This window comes from Bos javanicus, chromosome 12 (assembly GCF_032452875.1).
Source record: "Bos javanicus breed banteng chromosome 12, ARS-OSU_banteng_1.0, whole genome shotgun sequence".
Taxonomy (NCBI): domain Eukaryota; kingdom Metazoa; phylum Chordata; class Mammalia; order Artiodactyla; family Bovidae; genus Bos; species Bos javanicus.
In genome coordinates, this window is record NC_083879.1 from 70,764,325 (window position 1) to 70,787,812 (window position 23,488).

The window sequence follows — 23,488 nt, forward strand, 5'->3', positions numbered from 1 at the left end:
GATTTGATACACAGGAGGAGGAAAGTAGAGTAAGGCTTTCATTCGGAGTTTTTTCCATAGGTCTTATGTTCCCAGCCTGTCCTTTGCCACCCAACTGCTAAAGGCCTGGGAATGACCTTCTACTCTGTGTTCCCAGCAGTGTTGCATGGTGCTTGGAACCTGGTGGGATTCAGTAAATATTTATGAAATCATTTTATGTCAAAACCTGTTTGTATTATTAATGACATAATAAAAATGTCCCAGTTCTTGATGTGTTCAAATTTGGAGACATATTTGTTCTTTAAAGGGGAGCCAGTATACTTGTTAAGAAAGTTACAAAGGTAGTTCCTTGGCCTGAAATTTGTGTGTGTGTGTGTGTGTGTACATATATACACACTATAAGCTATATGTGTATACTGTATGTACTATATTATATGCTATAATACTTTATACTACATATTATTTAGTATTTCTAATGACCTAACATTGGACTTACCTGGTGGCTCAGACGGTAAAGCATCTGTCTAGAATGTGGGAAACCTGGGTTTAAGCCCTGGGTTGGGAAGATCCCCTGGAGAAGGAAATGGCAGTCCACTCCAGTACTATTGACTGGAAAATCTCATGGACAGAGAAGCCTGGTAGGCTACAGTCTATGGGGTTGCAAAGAGTCGGACACGACTAAGTGACTTTACTTCACTTCAGTGACCTAACATAATGAAATACAGTTTTAAAATATATTGCAAATTTCATGGAAGCAATTATTTTGCTTGTGCTTTGTTCCTATAGTTTAAACAATCTGTGTATTTTCTTTTTCTGTAGAACTTTCTGTTACTTGATGAGCTACCACAGTGTGATCATCAGCTGCCATCAGATGGTAAAAGAGTTGTGAATGTGCAAGATTTCACTGGTTTTTGGGATAAGGTAACAAATCCTTAATTTCATGATTGTGACTGCTAAAGGACAACTGTGACATAGATTTATTGGAGGATTTTGAGGTTTTACACATGATACAAAATGTGACTTGCCCATTTACAATGGAAGTATGTTATAAAAAGTCTGAATCAGGAATGAGGTTTGCAATTAACAGAGATTAAAAATAAAGATGGTTGTTTTGCAGCATTAGCCTGCAGTCTTCCTGGTCTACCAGCTCCCCAATTAAGGTCTTTTCCTTGCCTCAAAACCTTGTCTCTCAGATTCATTACCTGTCATGCGGTGAGCAGAGCGAGTTTGGACTCGGTAACAATTTGGCTTAGCCAGCCAGCAGCCTTGCTGCTTGTGGCTAGCCGACACCAATCAGGGAATATTGGAGCAAGACCCTAGCAGCTGCTGGGATCATTTGTCCTGAGGTTCTTTCCTTCAAGATTCCCTGAATGGGTACTGGCTTCCCTCAGCTTGACAATTGAGACAAGGAACTGACAAACTTCTAGAGTCAACAGACTTGATTTCAGTTATAGGGTAAGTCTACCCAATTTGATAGCTGATTCAACTGGTTCACTTGTTTTGAGTGTCGTTTTGTGTTAAGAGCTGACAGGCTTGATTTTGAAGGGTAAGTTGCTCCAGTGTGCACACCAGGGACATTTTTTCCCCTCAATCTGGGCTTTTCCTTTACAGGACAAGCTAATTTGGTTGGGTACCCGTTTACAGAGGGGAGGTGTTGTTGGACTCTACCCTGAACCAGTTCATTGGGAACTAGTTCTCATGGGGCAAGCCCACCATAGCTCATATGTAGGGTACATTTATTTACCTGATTTGGGAACTGGCTCAGTTGGAACCGGTTCATTTGGGAGCTAGTTCTTGTGGGAGTGGGTAACCTAGATAGAATTAGTTAATTTGTTTTATAGGGTAAATGTATTTACCCTGTTGGTGGCCGGTTCATCTGTATGCATTGATGCTGGAATCTGTCTTGTACCATTTTTGTTGGAAATTGTCTGCATCTTTTGTGTTTTGGTGTTTTGTGTTTTGCAAAAATGGGAAATATTTCATCTGTCCTGAAGGAAAGATATTTGGGGTGCATATTAGATATGTTAAGATCAAAAGAGCAATGGCCTCTGTATGGCTCACAATTAAACAATCTGACAGTCAGAAGTGCTTTACAAAGCACTTCTTTGTAAAGAAAAAAATTCCTGTCTTTACAAAGGAGAGGAATGCTCTGGTAATGAACATGCCCGGGGTGGGTGGGTGGGTGGGGGGGGGACGGTCCCTTGGACTTGAGGCATCCAATTCTAATTTCCCCTACAGGAACTCCAGAGAAAGAAATGGCAAACCACTGTGGTATGCTTGGTTGGAGAATTTCATGGACAGAGGAACCTAGTTGGCTACAATCCATGGGATCACAAAGAGTCAGACACGACTGAGAAACTAACACTTGCTAACACTAAAAATAAAGTCAGCCTGAGGCATTTGACACATTATTATTTATCTCACTTTCAAGAGAACTTTCAAAGGGTTATCATATTTTGAACTTGAAGTAAATGCATTTATAATATTAGAATTTGTAGAATTGGAGAGACAAAATGCTGCAGTATAGAAAGGGTTAACTAACAAATACACAATCAGTTGTTAGAGACCAGAGACTTTGGATGCAATCAGTGTATGCTTTTTTGCCTTAATGTTATCAAGTATCTTATTACATAGTGTGAGTGTTTGCATCTTTGCTGGGGTAGGGTGGGGATCCTCTATGCTAAGCTTCTGGATGGTTCTGGCTACTTCTGTGGCGGCCAGGGGCAGGAGGAGAGAGCAGGTGGGCATAGTGAGTACCAGTGATTCCAAGTTGAAGAGTTATACTGTGTGACAAGCTGACAGGGAGAACTGGTGAAATCACAAAGATTTTCCCAGCACTTGGTTTATTTCTGAAATTTAGCAAATAGGAAAAACAATAGGGACCACTCTCCAAAAGGTCTCAAGTTTGCACTCCCAGTGCAGCCCCATTACAGACAACTGAAAGTCTCCTCCTGCCTCCAGCTTTATAGTTCTTTGTGCATATCCTCCTGTATCAGTGTGGATTAATCAGGAGAACCTACAGCAGGGGCGAGGGGATTCCATGCAGGAAATTAGTTACATAGGAGATGAAAGAACAAAAAAGGCAAAGCAGTGGTGGATGAGGCAGCTCAGCGATTAGCAAAGGCAGGAAGCTGCTCCCAACCCAGGACAGGAAGGACTCAGGGAGGAGACACCTCTACCAGAGGGTCTACCCTCCAGATCAGAGTCTGGGAGCCTGGCTGCTGTCAGAGTGGGGACACAGAGCAAATGTCCAGACTCTGTAGACTCCTCCTGTCTTTCATCCCAGTGACTCTGTTGTGCCACCTGCATTGTGTTCACCTACTTCTGACTCAGCACCTTTCATCTCCACCAGTAAGACAGTAGTATGTTCTATATAAATATATAGAAAACTATATACAACAACATCCCTATACCTTTTGCACATGGGAACTCATACAAGGTGGCTGACCTACCCTACCTTAATAGAGTAGATTTGCCCCCTGCTTGGTATTTTTTGTCATAATCCACTTGAAGCATTTATGGAAAGTACCACTAAAATTCCATTATGATGTTAAATTTATGTGAATGTTGACACATACTTTGTATGTTGTTTTTCAGTCGCTAAGTCGTGTCTCTTTGTGACCCCATGGACTGTTGCCCACCAGGCTCCTCTGTCTGTGGGGATTCTCCAGGCAAGAATACTGCAGTGGGTTTCCATGCCCTTCTCCAGGGTATCTTCCCAACCCAGGGATCAAACCCAGGTCTCCTGCATTGCAGGTGGATTCTTTACCTTCCCAGCTACCATATGACAAATTACCAAATTTCTCTTATATCAAACTATGCAACATTATAAACTAAGATGTTTTGTTCTTCTTTCAAGAACTTCCAAGAACATGTTCTTAGACTTCTGTACAACTTGCATAATTGTACAGAACACTCTATTGTGTTGTCCTGGACTTGCCTATAGAAAGATTGTGCACCTTGGCAGAGTCATTAGTAGTTTAGTTCAGTGCAGTCGCTCAGTCGTGTCCAACTTTTGCGACCCCATGAATCACAGCATGCCAGGCCTCCCTGTCCATCATCAACTCCCGGAGTTCACTCAGACTCACATCCATCGAGTCAGTGATGCCATCCAGCCATCTCATCCTCTGTCGTCCTCTTCTCCTCCTGCCCCCAATCCCTCCCAGCATCAAAGTCTTTTCCAATGAGTCAACTCTTCCCATGAGGTGGCCAAAGTACTGGAGTTTCAGCTTTAGCATCATTCTTTCCAAAGAAATCCCAGGGCTGATCTCCTTCAGAATGGACTGGTTGGATCTCCTTGCAGTCCAAGGGACTCTCAAGAGTCTTCTCCAACACCACAGTTCAAAAGCATCAATTCTTCAGTACTCAGCTTTCTTCACAGTCCAACTCTCACATCCATACATGACCACTGGAAAAACCACAGCCTTGACTAGACGGACTTTTGTTGGCAAAGTAATGTCTCTGCTTTTCAATATTCTATCAAGGTTGGTCATAACTTTTCTTCCAAGGGGTAAGTGGCTTTTAATTTCATGGCTGCAGTCACCATCTGCAGTGATTTTGGAGCCCCCAAAAATAAAGTCAGCCACTGTTTCCACTGTTTCCCCATCTATTTCCCATGAAGTGATGGGACCAGATGCCATGATCTTCGTTTTCTGAATGTTGAGTTTTAAGCCAACTTTTTCACTCTCCTCTTTCACTTTCATCAAGAGGCTTTTTAGTTCCTCTTCACTTTCTGCCATAAGGGTGGTGTCATCTGCATATCTGAGGTTATTGATATTTCTCCTGGCAATCTTGATTCCAGCTTGTGCTTCTTCCAGCCCAGCGTTTCTCATGATGTACTCTGCATAGAAGTTAAATAAGCAGGGTGACAATATACAGCCTTGACATACTCCTTTTCCTATTTGGAACCAGTCTGTTGTTCCATGTGCAGTTCTAACTGTTGCTTCCTGACCTGCATACAGGTTTCTCAAGAGGCAGGTCAGGTGGTCTGGTATTCCCATCTCTTTCAGAATTTTCCACAGTTTATTGTGATCCACACAGTCAAAGGCTTTGGCATAGTCAAAAAGCAGAAATAGATGTTTTTCTGGAATCCTCTTGCTTTTTTGATGATCCAGCGGATGTTGGCAATTTGATCTCTGGTTCCTCTGCCTTTTCTAAAACCAGCTTAAACATCTGGAAGTTCATGGTTCACATATTGCTGAAGCCTGGCTTGGAGAATTTTGAGCATTACTTTACTAGCATGTGAGAGGAGTGCAATTGTGCGGTAGTTTGAGCATTCTTTGGCATTGCCTTTCATTAGTAGTTAGGGGCTGTCAAGTTAGGTCATGGGTGAGAGGGCCCTTGGGAGGGAGAAAGGCAAAGACATTGGAAGTTTTGAAGAGAAACTAAGTCTTAATGAAGCCTCTGCTGTGTTGGGAGGCAGGAGATAGACATGAACTCTAACTGGCTCCACTGGACAGCCAGGTGGACAGGTTGGAGATGGTCTCATGGATACAAGTCTCATTCATGAAAAGATGGGAATTGATCTCAGTCTCTAATCTTTAAAGTATATTTGGGGTATCTCCAAATCTCCACAGGGCAGGGGTTTCAAACTGTTCTCACACAGACTGGGGACTCAGCTGATGATCTTTGTTGAGTCAGTGGTCCCCTGAGCCTGAATAACCAAGAGGGAACATACCCAGGACCCATGGGCTGTCGAGTGCTGCCCCCTTCTGGTTGTGGCAAAGCAGTGCTTGATCCCGAAGCCTAAACTGGGAGGGAACTCAGTGTGTGGCCTTGATAGACTTTGAAATCTGCAGACAGGAATCTGATGTTTGTATTTTGTAGTCTTAACCAAGTGAAAAGTAGTAAAATAGGAACCCTAAGTGTCAGGCAAGAAGAAAGGAGTGGATAAGCTTAAAAATGTTTCTCATGTATTAAAATTTAGTTTCTTCTTTATCAGTTCGGTTCAGTGGCTCAGTCGTGTCGGACTCTTTGTGACCCTATGGACTGCAGCATGCCAGGCCTCCCTGTCCATCACTAACTCTCAGAGCTTACTCAAACTCATGTCCATTGAGTCGGTGATGCCATCCAACCATCTCATTCTCTGTCGTCCCCTTCTCCTCCTGCCTTCCTTCTTTCCCAGCATCAGGGTCTTTTCCAATGAGTCAGTTCTTCCCATCAGGAGGTCAAAGTATTAGAGCTTCAGCTTCAGCATCAGTCCTTCCAATGAATATTCAGGACTGACTTCCTTAGTCTGGTTGGATCTCCTTATAGGCCAAGGGACTCTCAAGAGTCTTCTCCAACACCACAGTTCAAAAGCATCAATTCTTTGGTGCTCAGCTTTCTTTATAGTTCAACTTTCACATCCATACATGACTACTGGAGAAACCATAGCTTTGACGATATGCATCTTTGTTGACAAAGTAACGTCTCTCCTTTTTAATATGCTGTGTAGGTTTTTCATAGCTTTTCTTCCAAGGAGTAAACTCTATTCTTGATACTTTTCATAATACCTATAAAATCTGGCATAATTTGATGATTAAAAGTAAATGTTGTTTTAGCAAGTGACTGTTCCATAATCAGTTCAGTTATTTCCAGAGGAATTTTTCACTTAGAAGATTTTCCAAACTTTTAATCTAGATCCTGTTCCTTTAGTCTTTCAGGCATTTTGCTAATCACATGTGATCACTTTCTTAAGAAAAAGAAAAAAACTAACAGTTATTGAGAAGTTTTCTTAATACTTAGTATATGTAAATGTATACACACACACCCTTAAATCTCTTTACCTTAGAACTTACAGATTACTCAGAAATACAACTTGTGAATGGCATGATGAGTACTCTGTCATTTGCTCTCATGTTGGATTGTACATGCAATAGCACATCTGTTTTGTTTTGTTTTTCTTTTTTTTAACAGAAGTACTTTGTTATCCCTGTTTAGCCAGGGCAGGTAATGCATGTAATAGGTGTAAAATTTACGGCAATCACTGTAACCCATGATGTAATACTTTACATCTATTCCCTTTTTTGTTTTTGTTGGTTTTGGTGTTAAGTTAGAGCTCTAGTGAGATTAGAGCCTGGATTGCCTTTTACAGGAGTTTTTTTTTTTTTTTTTTTTTATGGTTGGCTAAAAAGTTTCTTTGGTTTTAAGTAAAAATAAAAGACATAGTTTTAATTTTCACTAAGAAATTTTTAATTTTTCACAATTTTGGGGTAATTTTTTATTTGCTATTTGCCAAAGAATGCTCAAACTTCCACACAATTGCACTCATCTCACACACTAGTAAAGCAATGCTCAAAACTCTCCAAGCCAGGCTTCAGCAATATGTGAACCATGAACTTCCAGATGTTCAAGCTGGTTTAGAAAAGGCAGAGAAACCAGAGATAAAATTGCCAGCATCCACTGGATCATGGGAAAAGCAAGAGAGTTCCAGAAAAAATATCTATTTCTGCTTTTTGACTATGCCAAAGCCTTTGACTGTGTGGATCACAATAAACTGTGGAAAATTCTGAAAGAGATGGGAATACCAGACCACCTGACCTGCCTCTTGAGAAACCTGTATGCAGGTCAGGAAGCAACAGTTAGAACTGCACATGGAACAACAGACTGGTTCCAAATAGGAAAAGGAGTATGTCAAGGCTGTATATTGTCACCCTGCTTATTTAACTTCTATGCAGAGTACATCATGAGAAACACTGGGCTGGAAGAAGCACAAGCTGGAATCAAGATTGCCAGGAGAAATATCAATAACCTCAGACATGCAGATGACACCACCCTTATGGCAGAAAATGAAGAGGAACTAAAAAGCCTCTTGATGAAGGTGAAAGAGGAGAGTGAAAAAGTTGGCTTAAAACTCAACATTCAGAAAACGAAGATCATGGCATCTGGTCCCATCACTTCATGGGAAATAGATGGGGAAACAGTGGAAACAGTGGCTGACTTTATTTTTGGGGGCTCCAAAATCACTGCAGATGGTGACTGCAGCCATGAAATTAAAAGACACTTACTCCTTGGAAGAAAAGTTATGACCAACCTAGATAGCATATTCAAAAGCAGAGACATTACTTTGCCAACAAAAGTCTGTCTAGTCAAGGCTATGGTTTTTCCAGTGGTCATGTATGGATGTGAGAGTTGGACTGTGAAGAAAGCTGAGTACTGAAGAATTGATGCTTTTGAACTGTGGTGTTGGAGAAGACTCTTGAGAGTCCCTTGTGCTGCAAAGAGATCCAACCAGTCCATCCTAAAGGAGATCAGTCCTGGGTGTTCACTGAAAGGACTGATGCTGAAGCTAAAACTCCAGTACTTTGGCCACCTCATGGGAAGAGTTGACTCATTGGAAAAGACTCTAATGCTGGGAGGGATTGGGGGCAGGAGGAGAAGGGGACGATAGAGGATGAAATGGTTGGATGGCATCACCGACTTGATGGACATGAGTTTGAATAAAGTCCGGGATTTGGTGATGGACAGGGAGGCCTGGCGTGCTGTGATTCATGGGGTCGCAAAGAGTTGGACACAACTGAACTGAACTGAACTGAACTGAACTGATGACCATGTAAATATCATTAACTGCTAGGAAAAGTAGTGTGTAGTCATCACATTTTTTTTTCATGACAGTTCCTCCTACCCTTCTGAAATTTATCCATTTTTCATTTGAGTAGTTTACGTATATAAATCCATCAATAATTCTTTCCTTATTCAGCTGCTTGTCAGTACTATTTTCCATGTGGCCAAAGGGCATGGGTAATCTTCTTAATATAACTTTTCCTGAAACCCTCTCTCAGAGTTCTTGTTGCTCTGGTTGATTCTCACCAAGAACTTCATTGAAAAACATACTCACCGTTTTGTTCCACTACCTTCTGCCATTTTCCAGGGAATTGCATAATTCCATCTTTTCAAAATTTTTTGATTTTTTGAGCAAATAACTTTTCCAGATACCTTTAACAGTTTTCCAGGAAATTGAATTTTTTCCATTAAGTGGATTTTGTAAAGACTGAAATAAATGGAAGTCCAAAAGTACAATGTCTGGTGAATACGGGGGATCAGTCAGAACTTCCCAGCCAGTCTGTAACAGTTTTGTTGCCTGGTCATCAAAGAAACATGCAGTCTTGTGCTATCCTGATGGGAGATAATGCGTTTTCTGTTGACTTTCTGGATGCTTTTCATAGAGAGCTGCTTTTGGTTGGTCTAATGGGAGCAGTATTTATTGGAATTAATCATTTGGTTTTCCTGAAGGAGCTCATTATAGAGGATTCCATTGCAATGCCACCATACACACATCACCTTCTTTGGATGAGGACTGGCTTTTGATTGTGGTTGGTGCTGGTGCATTTCATTTGCCCATAATCTATTCTGTTCCACAGTATTGTACAGTATCCATTTTTCATCACCTGTCACAATTTGTTTTAAAAATGGAATGTTTCTGTTACGTTTAAGTGGAGAACTGTGTGCAGAAATATGGTCAAGAAGGGTTTTTTGCTTAACTTCTGTGAAACTCAAATATCAAGGTGATTAACATAACCAAGCTGGTGCAAATGATTTCCATTCAATACTTTGCATGAAATATTTGAATATTTTGAGTATGTCAGCTGTCTCCTGCATGGTATAGCATTGTTTGTTCTCGATGTCTTGATGGAATCTCTTTCAACTTCAACTGGCATACCTAACAGCAGAGCATTGTCCAACAAGAAATATCCAGCACAAAATTTTGCAAACCACTTTTGACACATTTGATCAGTCACAGCACATTCTCCATACACTGCACAAATCTTTTTCTGCATTTCAGTTGCATTTTTACCTCTCTTTAAATAGTAAAGCAAAAAAAGAAAAAGAAATAGTAAAACATAATGTGCCACACGTGTATACCTGTGGCGGATTCATTTTGATATTTGGCAAAACTAATACAATTATGTAAAGTTTAAAAATAAAATAAAATTAAAAAACAAAAACAAAAATAAAATAAATCTATATGTAGAAATAAAACAAAAACAAAAACAAAACTGTTGCTTTTTAATTTTAATATTAAAATGGCTACACAAAAATTCACCAATTTTAAAAAGTTTTTTTAAAATGCATGCTGATATGACAGCTGTCATAATACAATCTTAACGACATTGTTTTGACTAAAGTTAAAGACAACTTAGTGCTACTAGAGCTGTCTTACAGAAAAAACTGAACAGACTTTTTGGCCAACCCATATTGAGAAAGACTTCTTTATATAAAGTGCTCCTTTGCTGGCTGAGCATTACTGAGATTCTTTCTTTATCAAGTGAAAATGGAGAGATTAGTGGAGATACAAATTATTTAAAGAGCCAGGTCTGCCATATACCTGTGTAGCTCCCTTGTGGAGATTAATGAGATATAGTTAATTAAAGCCAAGGGTCATAATGAAACCTTATAAATGATTATAAAACTTCACATACTGGATACTCTATAAAGTATATTATTTTAATAAGTTAATATGCATCATGAAGTTTTCACTTCATGCGGGTGCCTTGTCATTTCACCTACTTAAAATCTGTGGGTGTCTAAAGGCAACTAAAGCTGCTTGAAACTCCCGAAGAGATATGATTGGATGAAAAGGCCTCCAGGACAGGATATCTTAAAATAGGCTGGAGAAAAATGTGGGTTAATTTGCATATCAATGTATATTATATTATTTTCTCCATTTTCTGTAGCATTTGGCATACTTTATTGAAATGGATATGTTTTTATAAACTTTAATTTGCAGGAATTAAGAACCCCAACCCTACAAGGCCTTTCCTTTACTGTCAGACCTGGTGAACTGTTAGCTGTGGTTGGACCTGTGGGCGCAGGAAAGGTAAGTTGTGGTGCCTTTCAGCAGCTTGATGCAACACTACAGTCCCTATTAAATTCTCAGAGTTGAGCCCAAAGCTGTGTGTACAATGTTTTTTTTTTTTTCAAACAGGATAGTTTATTGAAATTGAATAATAGTAAAATAATTACAGTGAAACCCATCTCTGCATTGCCTCAGTTTTGGCACATCCATCTTGATTCTCAGAAAGTTTTACATGTACACATGTGTATTGATTCCTTATAATTTATAATGTCATATAAGAGATATTTGGTAAGGATTGCAGTGATTGCCACGAAACTTACTGAGAAGAGCATGGAGAGGCCTGGCATAGTTTTCTCATGGACACAGGAGTCCTGGACAGACCCAGGGACCTTCTGAGCCAAATTGTAAGGTCATTCCACAGAGGGATCTATAAAGATTTACCCTCTTGAGAAGTTTGTGTTGATCGTCACACTTGTGAAATCTCCATGATGATTATAGTCCATACCTTTCAGCTCATTAAAAATGCTATTCTAATGTCCTAGTTTACATTGTTTTAATAAGTCATCCATGGTCATTCTTTTTTTTAAATTTAGTTTTCAATGGGAACATAATTGCTTCACAATGTTGTATTAGTTTCTGCTGTACAACAACATGACTCAGCTGTAAGTATGTGTGTGTGTGTGTGTGTGTGTATATATATATATATATATATATATATATATATATCCCCTCCCTCTTGAGCCTCCCTCCCACCCTCCCCCCATCCCACCCTTCCAGGTCATCACAGAGCACTGAGTTGAGCTCCTTGTGCTGAGCTGTGCTTAGTCACTCAGTTGTGTCCACCTCTTTGCTACCCCATGGACTGTAGCTTGTCAGGCTCCTCTGTCCATGGGGATTCTCCAGCAGGAATACTGGAGTGGGTTGCCATGCTCTCCTCCAGGGGATTGAACCCAGGTCTCCCTCCTAAAATATGAACAATATGATGTTAGGAAGTGTTCTAATTTCATTATTTTACATGTAGCTGTCCAGTTTTCTCAGCACCACTTATTGAAGAGGATATGTGTTATCTAATGTATATTCTTGCCTCCTTTGTCAAAGATAAGGTTTCCATAGGTACATGGGTTTATCTCTGGGCTTGCCAAACTGTTCCATTGATCTGTATGTCTTTTCTTTCTTTCTTTTTTTTTTTTTTGTGCCAGCCCTGTACTGTCTTGATTACTATAGCTTTGTAGTATAGTCTGAAGTCAGAGAGCTTGATTCTTCCAGCTCTATTTTCTTTTTTCCTTCTCAAGATTACTTTGGCTATTTGGGGTCTTTTGTGTTTCCAAACAAATTGTAAAAAATTTTTGTTCCAGTTCTGTGAAAAATGCTATGGGTAATTTGACAGGAATTGCATTGAATCTGTATATTGCTTTGGGTAGTACAGTAATTTTCACAATATTGATCCCTACAGTCCAAGAACACAGTGTATCTGTTCATGTCATCTTTGATTTCTTTCATCAGTGTGTTACAGTTTTCTTCATTTTGGTCTTTTGTCTCCTTAGGTAATTTTTTTCCCTAAGCATTTTATTCTTTTTGATATAATGATGAATGGGATTATTTCCTTAATTTCTCCTTCTGACTTTTTGTTGCTAGTAACACAATTATTTTTTCCCTTTGAGAAAGATCTTTATTAGTTTTATTGGCAGTAAGACAGAACTTTCCTTCAGCATCCATTGCAAGAATGTCTGCCTCTGGTTTACTTCTTTGTTTTTTTGTTTGTTTTGCTGCACCTGTGAGGTATGTGGGATCTTAGTTCCCCAACCAGGGATAAAAACCATGCACCATGCAGTGGAAACACAGAGTGTTAACCACTGTACCACCAGGGAAGTCCTGCCAGTGGTTTCTTATTGGGGAAGGACTTTTCTTTGACTTTTTATGCTGCTATAAGGAAAACAGTTTTAATTAGATGTATCTAGAACAGCATTTCTCGAGGTGTGTTCCATGGAACTTTTATTTTACAAGGTTTCATGGCCACACAGATCTGGGTAAATGCACATTATATTTTCCTTCTTGGTGCTTCATGTTTTACGGTTGGAAACAGCTTGTTGGGAATTTGGACATCTCATTAAAGGAAATTATTTATGTGACAGCTGTCAGGAGGGACAGAGACATGGGGACTTCCTAATGGCCCCTCCATGAAGTCTGGAGGTTGCAAAGGCTCTTCCAGGAAGCTCTGAGCATTTCCTCATGTGAGTCGACTTGGTCCCATGAGTACATGTGTAGTAAAGGTGCAGCCATGTGCTGGAGCAAAAGATTCGGACGTAAGCAAGACCCTGATGCCCCTGCCTTCCAGAGGCAACCAGGGTCCTGGGTGAAACCGATACACAGGCAGATTATTTCAGCTTAGTGTGATGTGGATATACACATACCACATCTATGTGTTGTTAAAGATTTGAAGTAAATATGCAGCTGTCAGTTCAGTTCAGTTGCTCAGTTGTGTCTGACTCTTTGTGACTTCACGGACTGCAGCATGCCAGGCCTCCCTGTTCATCACCAGCTCCTGGAGTCCACTCAAACTCATGTCCATTGAGTCGGTGATGCCATCCAACCATCTCATCCTCTGTCGTCCCCTTCTCCTCCTGCCTTCAATCTTTCCCAGTATCAGGGTCTTTTCAAAAGAGTCAATTCTTTGCATCAGGTGGCCAAAGTATTGGAGCCTTAGCTTCAGCATCAGTCCTTCCAATAAATATTCAGGACTGATTTCCTTTATATGCACTGGTTGGATCTCCTTGCAGTCCAAGACACTCTCAAGAGTCTTCTCCAGCACCACAGTTCAAAAGCATCAATTCTTCGGTAATCAGATTTCTTTAAAGTCCAACTCTCATATCCATACATGACTACTGGAAAAACCATAGCTTTGACTAGACAGACCTTGGTTGGCAAAGTTATGTCTCTTCTTTTTAATAAACTTTCAAAGTTTGTCATAACTTTTATTCCAAGGAGTAAGCGTCTTTTAATTTCATGGCTGCAGTCACCATCTGCAGTGATTTGGGAGTCCCCCAAAACAGTCCGTCACTGTTTCCACTGTTTCCCCATCAATTTGCCATGAAGTGATGGGACCAGATGCCATGACCTTAGTTTTCTGAATGTTGAGTTTTAAGCCAACTTTTTCACTCTCCTTCTTCACTTTCATTAAGAGGGTCTTTAGTTCTTCTTCACTTTGTGCCATAAGGGTAATGCCATCTGCATATCTGAGGTTATTGATATTTCTGGCAATCTTGATTCCAGCTTGTGGCTCATCCAGTTCAGCAATTCTCATGATGCACTATGTATATAAATTAAATAAGCAGGGTGACAATATACAGCCTTGACATACTCCTTTCCCTATTGGAACCAGAGCTGTACTTTGAAACAACAAAATGTGGAAATCTAGATGTGAGATGTGCACACAAGAGAGTGATGATTTCCTTTAGGATGGTCTTTTGCTCTTTGGACACAACTCACTTCACAGTTCTTTTAATAATAGTCTTTGGATATATTCTTCACATGTAGCTTTTTAATAATAAGTGTTTGTCAAGTAAAGGATACCTGGATGCAGAAAGAACTACTCGAAACATTGGATACATGAAATACACATCCTGCTGCACTGCTGTGCTAGTTAAGAATGTTTAACTTTCTTAGCTAGTCTTTTCTGAGTAAAATTTTTTATTTGGGGGAAATTCTGAGCAGTTAGGTTGTTATAATATTATATTAATGTTTCTTATCAACCATTAGTAGTACGTGGACCAATGGGGTTCTTTTCTTTTCTTTTTTTTTTTTTCACATGTGCCACGGATCTACTTCATCCTGTTCTAAATGAAAGGGTTCTATAGTGTATCAAGTGCAATGGTGGGGTGTGCTGTTCTATCCTTAGTGCTGCCTGTTTATGTGTGTCTGTTGCCATCTGTTTCAGTCGTCACTGTTAAGCGCTGTGCTGGGGGAGCTGCCCCCAAGCCAGGGACAGGTCAGTGTGCATGGGAGGATCGCGTATGTGTCTCAGCAGCCCTGGGTGTTCTCAGCAACTGTGAGGAGTAACATTTTATTTGGGAAGAAATATGAAGAAGAACGGTATGAAAAAGTAATAAAGGCTTGTGCTTTGGAAGAGGTGAGTAATGACTTTTGAGTTGCATATATTTAAATTTCAAATAATGATAGTGTTGGTTTAAACCACAGAGTTTATTAAAGTTTTGTTTCAAATTTTGAAGGGTTTCTGGGTAAATATACACATGTAAGCCAGCTGTTTCAATGGCCAATGTGATAGCAGCACTTACAGAAATGCCTTTAGAAAGTAGTGGGTGGTTGTTTAATTGTATAAGGTTTTATTCACTTTTTAATTTCTTTCTTTAATGAATGATTACAAAAATTTACAGAAATAGTGTAGTATAATGAACTCTCATGTACCACCCCCAGCTTTAGCCAAGATCAGCTGGTGGCCAATTTTGCTGCATCTCTACCCCTGCCCCCTACCAGCCCCACCCCCACCCCAGAGTATTCTGAAGCAGATCCTAGACATCAGATTTGTTCATCTGTAAACATATCACTAGTTTTCTCTACAAGATAGGATAGCCTTTGGGAAAAAAATCACCACATTATTTCACCTGAAAAATAGCTCAAATTCTTGAATATCATCAAGCTTCTAGTCTGTGTTTTTTTTTATTAATTTATTTATTTTAATTGGAGGTTAATTATTTTACAGTATTGTAGTGTTTTTGCCATACATTGACATGAATCAGTCATGGATGTACATGTGTTTCCCATCGTGTCCCTCCCTCCTACCTCCCTCCCCATCCCATCCCTCAGGGTCATCCCAGTGCATCAGCCCTGAGCACCCTATATTATAAATCGAACTTGCACTGGTGATTTGTTTCACATATGATACTTTACATGTTTCAATGACATTCTCCCATATCATCCCACCCTTGCCCTCTCCCACAGAGTCCAAAAGACTGTTCAATAAATCTGTGTCTCTTTCTCTGTCTTGCATACAGGGTTATCATTACCATATTTCTAAATTCCATATATATGTATTAGTATACTGTATTGGTGTTTTTCTTTCTGGCTTACTTCACTCTGTACAATAGGCTCAAGTTTCATCCACCTCATTAGAACTGATCCAATGTGTTCTTTCTAATGGCTGAGTAATATTCCATTGTGTATATGTACCACTGCTTTCTTATCTATTCATCTGCTGATGGAAATCTAGGTTGCTTCCTGCTACTGCTACTGCTAAGTCGCTTCAGTTGTGTCTGACTCTGTGTGACCCCATAGACGGCAGCCCACCAGGCTCCTCTGTCCCTGGGATTCTCCAGGCAAGAACACGAGTGGGTTGCCATTTCCTTCTCCAGTGTATGAAAGTGAAAAGTGAAAGTGAAGTCGCTCAGTCGTGTCCGACCCTCAGCGATCCCATGGACTGCAGCCTTGCAGGCTCCTCCGTCCATGGGATTTTCCAGGCAAGAGTACTGGAGTGGGGTGCCATTGCCTTCTCCAGGTTGCTTCCATGTCCTGGCTATTGTAAACAGTGCTGTGATGAACACTGGGGTACACATGTCTCTTTCAATTCTGGTTTCCTTGGTGTGTATGCCCAGCAGTGGGATTGCTGGGTCATATGGCAGTTCTATTTCCAGTTTTTTAAGGAATCTCCACACTGTTCTCCATAGTGGCTGTACTAGTTTGCATTCCCATCAACAGTGTAAGAGGGATCCCTTTTCTCTGCACCCTCTCCAGCATTTATTGTTTGTAGACTTTTTGATAGCAGCCATTCTGACTGGCATGAGATTGTACCTCACTGTGGTTTTGATTTGCATTTCTGGGATAATGAGTGATGCTGAGCATCTTTTCATGTGTTTGTTAGCCATCTGTATGTCTTCTTTGGAGAAATGTCTGTTTAGTTCTTTTGCCTATTTTTTTATTGAGTTGTCTATTTTTCTGGTATTGAGCTGCATGAGCTGCTTGTATATTTTTGAGATTACTTCTTTGTTAGTTGCTTCATTTGCTATTATTTTTTCCTAATCTGTGTTTACATGTTATTAATCATATCACTGAGAAATCTTCTTCACCATTATTGAAATCAGACTCTGTATGAGGTCTGTCCATTGCACTTGGTTGATGCCTTCTTGCTCCATTTCAGTCTCTAGGTTTCCGTCTCCACTTCATTTTTGACTTGTAGTTTATTCTTTAAAGAAAATCAAATGCTTTAACATTTCTTTTTAATACTGCATCTTTTACTATGCAGAGGTCATTTTCAGGAATGGCACTGAGTTTCACAGGAAATGGCAAGATGAAAATTTTAACTGTACATTGGGATATAAATTAGTGAATAATGAAAACTAAACCTACCTGATAGGAGAATATCATTTGGCAAAAAAAAAGAAAAAATTAAATACTGGTAAATACTATGTTACTCTCTTGGGTTAGAAAAATCAGTGAATAACAATGTTAAAGGGCTTCCCCTGGGGTCTATTCAGTGCAGTCTGGACATCTAATTTCTTTTATACTGTAACAAAAAGGATGGGACAGACTTTCAAAGGTGTGGGGTTGAAGGCTCCAGACCCACTTTCTGAGGAAATAGTAATTTTGCTTGAACAATGGCTTGAATTTCATAGATTGTATCAGGTGAGTACCATTTTATGATGATGTAGACAAACAAAATTGCTTAACTGTCTTATTTCTTTCTCCTGGGTTATTGTTAATGGATGATTGTGCTTTTGCAGAAATGATGTCATTAGCAGTAATGAACTAGATTTTTATTAAATGACATACATACTGTGTAAGAAAATAAGAGGGAAAGCAAATGTAAGCTAGTGAGAGAATAGCTCTCATTTATTGAGTCCATGTGCCCATCTGCTTTCTGTGTATCACTCACACGTGCACACATGTACACACATAAAAAAAAATATGAGTTATGAATCTTTTACCAGTGTTTTTGATGTTACCACCTCATTTTATAGTTGGTAAAACTGAGGCTTGGTGAGAAGAAATGACTCACCTCAATACTGGCAGCTCAGGTTCAGAGCTGTTTCAGCAGCACTCTAGACTCCACAGTGCCATGCTACCTTTCAATTGAGGAAGTTTATAAGGAACAACTTATTTAAAAAATTGGGTGATTTATGCAAGTCGATGGGAAATAAATAGATTTCAGGCATTTCATAAGAAACAGGTTAATAATTACCTTAATCAAGTTGAGTTTTTGATGTCCAGATCAGGCTCCAAAGACCCAGGCCACTGTGTGGCTGTTTCTTTTATGACCTTGCCTTTCTGGTAAAGCTCAGCATTATCTTTTGCCCCACACTTGAGCATCTCTGAAGAGCAGGTACTGGGACAGTGGCTGTCATTCAGTATTTCCCATGGGAGCTGATGCTTTGCTGCAGCCACATGGGGTGACTGGACCAGTAATGTGGGCGGTGTCCTGGGGCTTCACCCAGCCTAGGGCATGTGTGCAGCACAGACCCTGGTGGGAAGGGGACCTGCAGGACCGGGCTGCACAGTGATGCTTCTGTATGTGATGTGGTGTTTATAAACACCGACTGCTCTCCTGTTTTCTGCATGTTTGGGTTATGGAGTTGGGGCCCCTTGTGTCCATTTCCTCCCTGGCAGGAAGGGAGGGATCAGAGAGCAGAGTCTTGTCCCTAGCTTTGTCACTTGCTCACTGTCACTCTGGACATGTCCTGTTACCTTCCTGGACCTCTGATGTATCTGCAGTAAAACAAGGACTCTGGATCAGAGGGTATCCAGGAGGTTTTGTTACTGCTCTGAAATGTCATCTGTGACTATGATTAGCAAGGAGTCAGCAAGGTTTTTACACCTGGGAACCACCTAATGAGATTCTTTGCTTATCTTTTTTTGAATCCCTATATCAGTGGGCGAGCATAATACTTCCATAGATAATAGGGGTTTCTAGAACTATTTTGACCTATAGTTACAGAAACTGTATGTGTAGTAGAAAAGGCTTGGCTTTTGGAGAGAAACAATCTTAGTTGTTAACTCTGGGTGTTTATCTCAATTTATTTTCTTATTGAATGCAGGGAGAGGTGGAATTATTTTAAAGGCTACAGGCCATGCATGTGGAATGCAAACATGCCAGTGTTTCAGTAAATGGTAGCTATTTTTACTATTATAGCCCTTTCTCTACAAATATACATACATATAAATGAAGATGCCTCCTCACTGTTTTCCCTAACCCCACTGCCCCCAAATCCAGGAGCAGTAAAAAGAGCAAATTTTCTTGTATTACATATGTTAATTACAACATGATATATTATACTAGATTTAATTGAAGTAAACATTTAAGTTCATTGAGCTGAAAACATTTCTATTAATATGATAAAATAGGGAGAAATGAAGTAATCACAGTGGCAAGATCAATTCAGACTGATGACATCAACTTCAAGGCCCAGGAGTCAGAGGCTCAGGAATTGAGTCTGTTTCTGTGTTCACTAGGTGCATGATCCTTCATCTGTAAAATAGAGAATATAATACTATTAACCTCATAATGTTGTTTTGAGGATGAAATGCAGGAGAGATTTTAAAGCACCTGATTGCTAGGGACATAACAGGCACTTTATAAATGTTAGAATAATTTTGAAAAAATTAGCTGTTAATTTTAAGCTCAGTAAGTTTTTGGTAAAACACATCCATAAAATATGACATGTAAGAAAGAAGGTATTTGAATATTAACTTCCATTATTTAAGTTTATATTTATGTAGGTGCTCTGTACATAGTACATTATGTAAAGGCATTCCTCAGAGCAGTGATGTGACCTCACTTAGTCTCAGTTTCCTCATCTGTGAAATGGGGCCAGTACTTCCTGTGCAGCTTGTTGTGAGGATTAGAGATAAACAGCATTGTGGTCCACCACAGATCTTACCCTCCAGGAGCTGAGAGACACCTTGTGCATGTATACAAATGATGGACCAGAATAAGACAGTCCTTCATGAGAGATGAGAGATGTAAGTAGAACTTTAGGAGACCAGTAGGAAGAGATGAGTCCAGGATGGGTTCATGGGAGAGTGTGTTTTGGCTGAGCCTGGCAAGATGGGCGGGATATTGACAGGATGTGAGAGGAAGGGTGATTCCAAATGGAAGAAAAGCTGTAAGAAAGACAAGACATCCGCCGTTTGACTCTGGAACCCAGCCTTCCTCTGTCAGGGCCTCATTAACAGTTTCAACAGTCTACTGTGTGGTGTTTCTACACTAAGTCTCCACCATCAGTGAAGGGCTCTTCATGTTCTTCTGGATGGATGGCATCAAGAATCAGCAGCACCATTTCCTAGTTTGCCTCTAGTGTGTGTGTCTGCTGTTGAGTCAGAATTGGTTAAATTTAACTTCGAGGAAAATAACGTGAATAAGAACACCTTCCTGTCAGTGGGAGGAACTGTAATATATGCTCAACTCAGGCTTTTCCCTTTAACCTAATCTGAAAATGGTGGCTGGGAATTAACCTGACTTGGATTTTACTTCAAATACTTTGAAATTGTTTTCCCATCTGTGGTTTGTCCATGAATAATTGTCAGAGCAATTGTCATTCTAGCAAAGTAATGTTCAAAATTCTCCAAGCAGGCTTCAACAGTATGTGAGCCGTGAACTTCCAGATGTTCAAACTTGATTTAGAAATGGTAGAAGAACCAAAGATCAAATGGCCAACATCCATTGGATCATCAAAAAAAAAAGCAAGAGAGTTCCAGAAAAGCACCCACTTCTGCTTTATTGACCACGCCAAAGCCTTTGATTGTGTGGAACACAACAAACTGTGGAAATTTCTTCAAGAGATGGGAATAGCAGACCACCTTACCTGCCTCCTGAGAAATCTGTATGCAGGTCAAGAAGCAACAGTTAGAACTGGACATGGAACAATAGACTGGTTCCAAATTGGGAAAGAAGTACATCAAAGCTGTATATTGTCACCCTGCTTATTTAACTTATATGCAGAGTATATCATGAGAAATGCTGGGCTGGATGAAGCATAAGCTGGAATCAAGATTGCAGGGAGAAATATCAATAACCTCAGATATGCAGATGACATCACCCTTATGGCAGAAATCCCAGAGGAACAAAAGAGCTTCTTGACAAAAGTGAAAGTGGAGAGTGAAAAAGTTGGCTTAAAGCTCAACATTCAAAAAAAGAAGATTATGGCATCTGGTCCCAACACTTTATGGCAAATAGATGGGGGAAACAGTGAGTAACTTTATTTTCTGGGGCTCCAAAATCACTGCTGATAGTGATTGCAGCCATGAAATTAAAAGATGCTTACTCCTTGGAAGAAAAGCTATGACCAACCTAGATAGCGTATTAAAAAGCAGAGACATTACTTTGCCAACAAAGGTCCACCTAGTCAAAGCTATGGTTTTTCCAGTGGTCATGTATGGATGTGAAAGTTGGACTTTGAAGACAGCTGAGCACCAAAGAATTGATTCTTTTGAACTGTGGTGTTGGAGAAGACTCTTGAGAGTCCCTTGGACTGCAAGGAGATCCAACCAGTCCATCCTAAAGGAGATCAGTCCTGGGTGTTCATTGGAAGGACTGATGTTGGAGCTGAAACTGCAATACTTAGGTCACCTGATGTAAAGAGCTGACTCATTTGAAAAGACCCTGATGCTGGGAAAGATTGAAGGCAGGAGGAGAAGAGGACGACAGAGGATGAGATGGTTGGATGGCATCACCGACTTAACAGACATGAGTTTGAGCAAGCTCTGGGAGTTGGTGAGAACTGAACTAAATTGTCAGAGTCAAGGAGGCACTCAAAGTCCTCCCACCAGACCTGGAGAGAGAGTGCTTGCATCTTATGCTCTGACTGTGCTAAATGAAGGAGTGGATTCAGGTGCCTTTTCTAGAGCATGGTTGAGATTGCTGTGCTACAATGTGGTGCTCTTTTGAGAAAGAAATGAAAACAACATAAAATCAAAGCATAAAAGCTAAGTGGAACAGTTTGTGAAGACTGTCAACAGTGAAACAGAAGCCAGGTAAACAGTTGTGTCTGTGTGTGTGTGTGTGTGTGTGTGTGTGTGTGAGGCTGGGAACCTATCTTAAAATGGCCTGTTGTTTTTCTCTAAAGCCAAAAGCATGAGATGATAATTTCTGAGCTCCACAAAGAAAGAAGGTGCAATAATGAATTTCCACAACAGAGCTATTGCTGCCTTTCATTGGATGCACTCCAGTTTAAGCTTTGAATGAGCAGGGAACCTGTGTGCCTGTATGTCTTTGTGGCTGTCAGGGAAGGTTATGATGGAGACAATCTCTTTTTCTTTTGGTCACATGCTTTGCATATTGTGATCCAGACTATGAGCAGGGTCCCATTGTTGGCTTGATGTGAAAATAGGTCTCAGTCACCAATAGCAAGTTACAATCAATTCATGTCCTTTTTTTTATTTATGGAGGGTGTTCATATGTGTGTTTTGATTCTCACAGCATCATTGAGTTTAGTGACTCTTGTTTCTGCAGCACATTCTGTAGAAAAGGAAAGTGAGACTTAGGGAGATCAGACAACTTCTTATCCTGGAGACCCTACTGTGCCACGTGCTTTCTCCCCAAATTTGCTAAAGTAGAGACAAAAGAGGGCTTTATCTGCAGACAGGTACTGCTGGGCATCATAGATTGATGCCTGATGGGTCTAGTAGATAACAAACTCCCCCAAACTCTGTTTGTCTGTGCCAGGATCTGTCCAGTGGTAATTACAGGCAATCTAAGATTTGTAATATAATGCTGTGTAACATAAATTTTGGTTGTTATCTTGTCATTTGGGGATGTTCTTATTATCTCCCCCCCAACCCCCACCAGATACTCTGATTTGTCTACTTAGTTCTTAAATAATGTAAAATTATAACTTTTGATAGATTTCCAGATTCTCAAGTTGAAACTTCATATCCTTCTTAGCTTTGAGTTTTTCCTGCTTCCATGAACAAGAATCTACTTAGTCCAGCAGTTTTTCTTGGTGTCCCTTGAGCACACTGTTTCTTTCCCTTTGATTTTTCATGCAGACTGTTCCATCTTTTTTTTTTTTTTATGCTTCATTTTATAGCAGTTTTAGGTTTATAGAAAAATTGAGCAGGCACTGAAGAGTTCCCATACACTCCATCTTCTGATTACCCCTCCCCCAGTTTTCACTATTATCATCTGCATTAGTGTGGTACATTTGTTACAATAGATGAACCCAAAACAACACATTATTATTAACTAAAATCCACACTTTACATTAAAGTTCATTTTTTATTGTACATTTCTATGGGTTTTGACAAATAAGTAATGTCATACATTCGCTAGTACTTTATCATACAGAGGTTTTATTGCCCTAAAAATCTGTGCTCTGCATCTTCATCTTTCCTCCTCACTCAACCATTAGTGGTCACTGATCTTTTTCATGTATTTATAGTTTGCCTTTTTCATAGTGTTTTAGAGTTAGAATCATACATAATGAAGCATTTTCAGACTGGTTTCTTTAATTTAGTCAAATGCATTTAAGATTTCCACACATGGCCTGATAACTCATTCATTTTTATTGCTAAATAATATCCCGTGGTATGGTTGCACCTCAGTTTGTTTCTAAATGCAGCTAGTGAAGGCCATCTTTCTTGCTTCTAGTTCTTAGAAATTATGAAAGATACTGATATGAGTATTAAGGTATAGGTTCCTTTGTGGACATACCTTTTCAATTCATATGGGCAAATATCTAGGAGAATGATTACTAGGTCATGTAGTAAGCCCCATGTTAAACTTTGTAA

The 23,488-nt window shown here is 39.9% G+C and overlaps 1 protein-coding gene across 1 annotated transcript in view; it reads left to right on the forward strand.

Annotated features, from left to right (window-relative positions):
- The window catches only part of LOC133258054 (ATP-binding cassette sub-family C member 4-like), a 292,909-nt gene that overhangs the window by 133,082 nt on the left and 136,339 nt on the right, over positions 1 to 23,488 (forward strand). Inside the window, 3 exon segments of the mRNA XM_061434393.1 lie at positions 799 to 900; positions 10,688 to 10,777; positions 14,691 to 14,882. Of these exon segments, the coding sequence (XP_061290377.1) occupies positions 799 to 900; positions 10,688 to 10,777; positions 14,691 to 14,882 (384 nt within the window).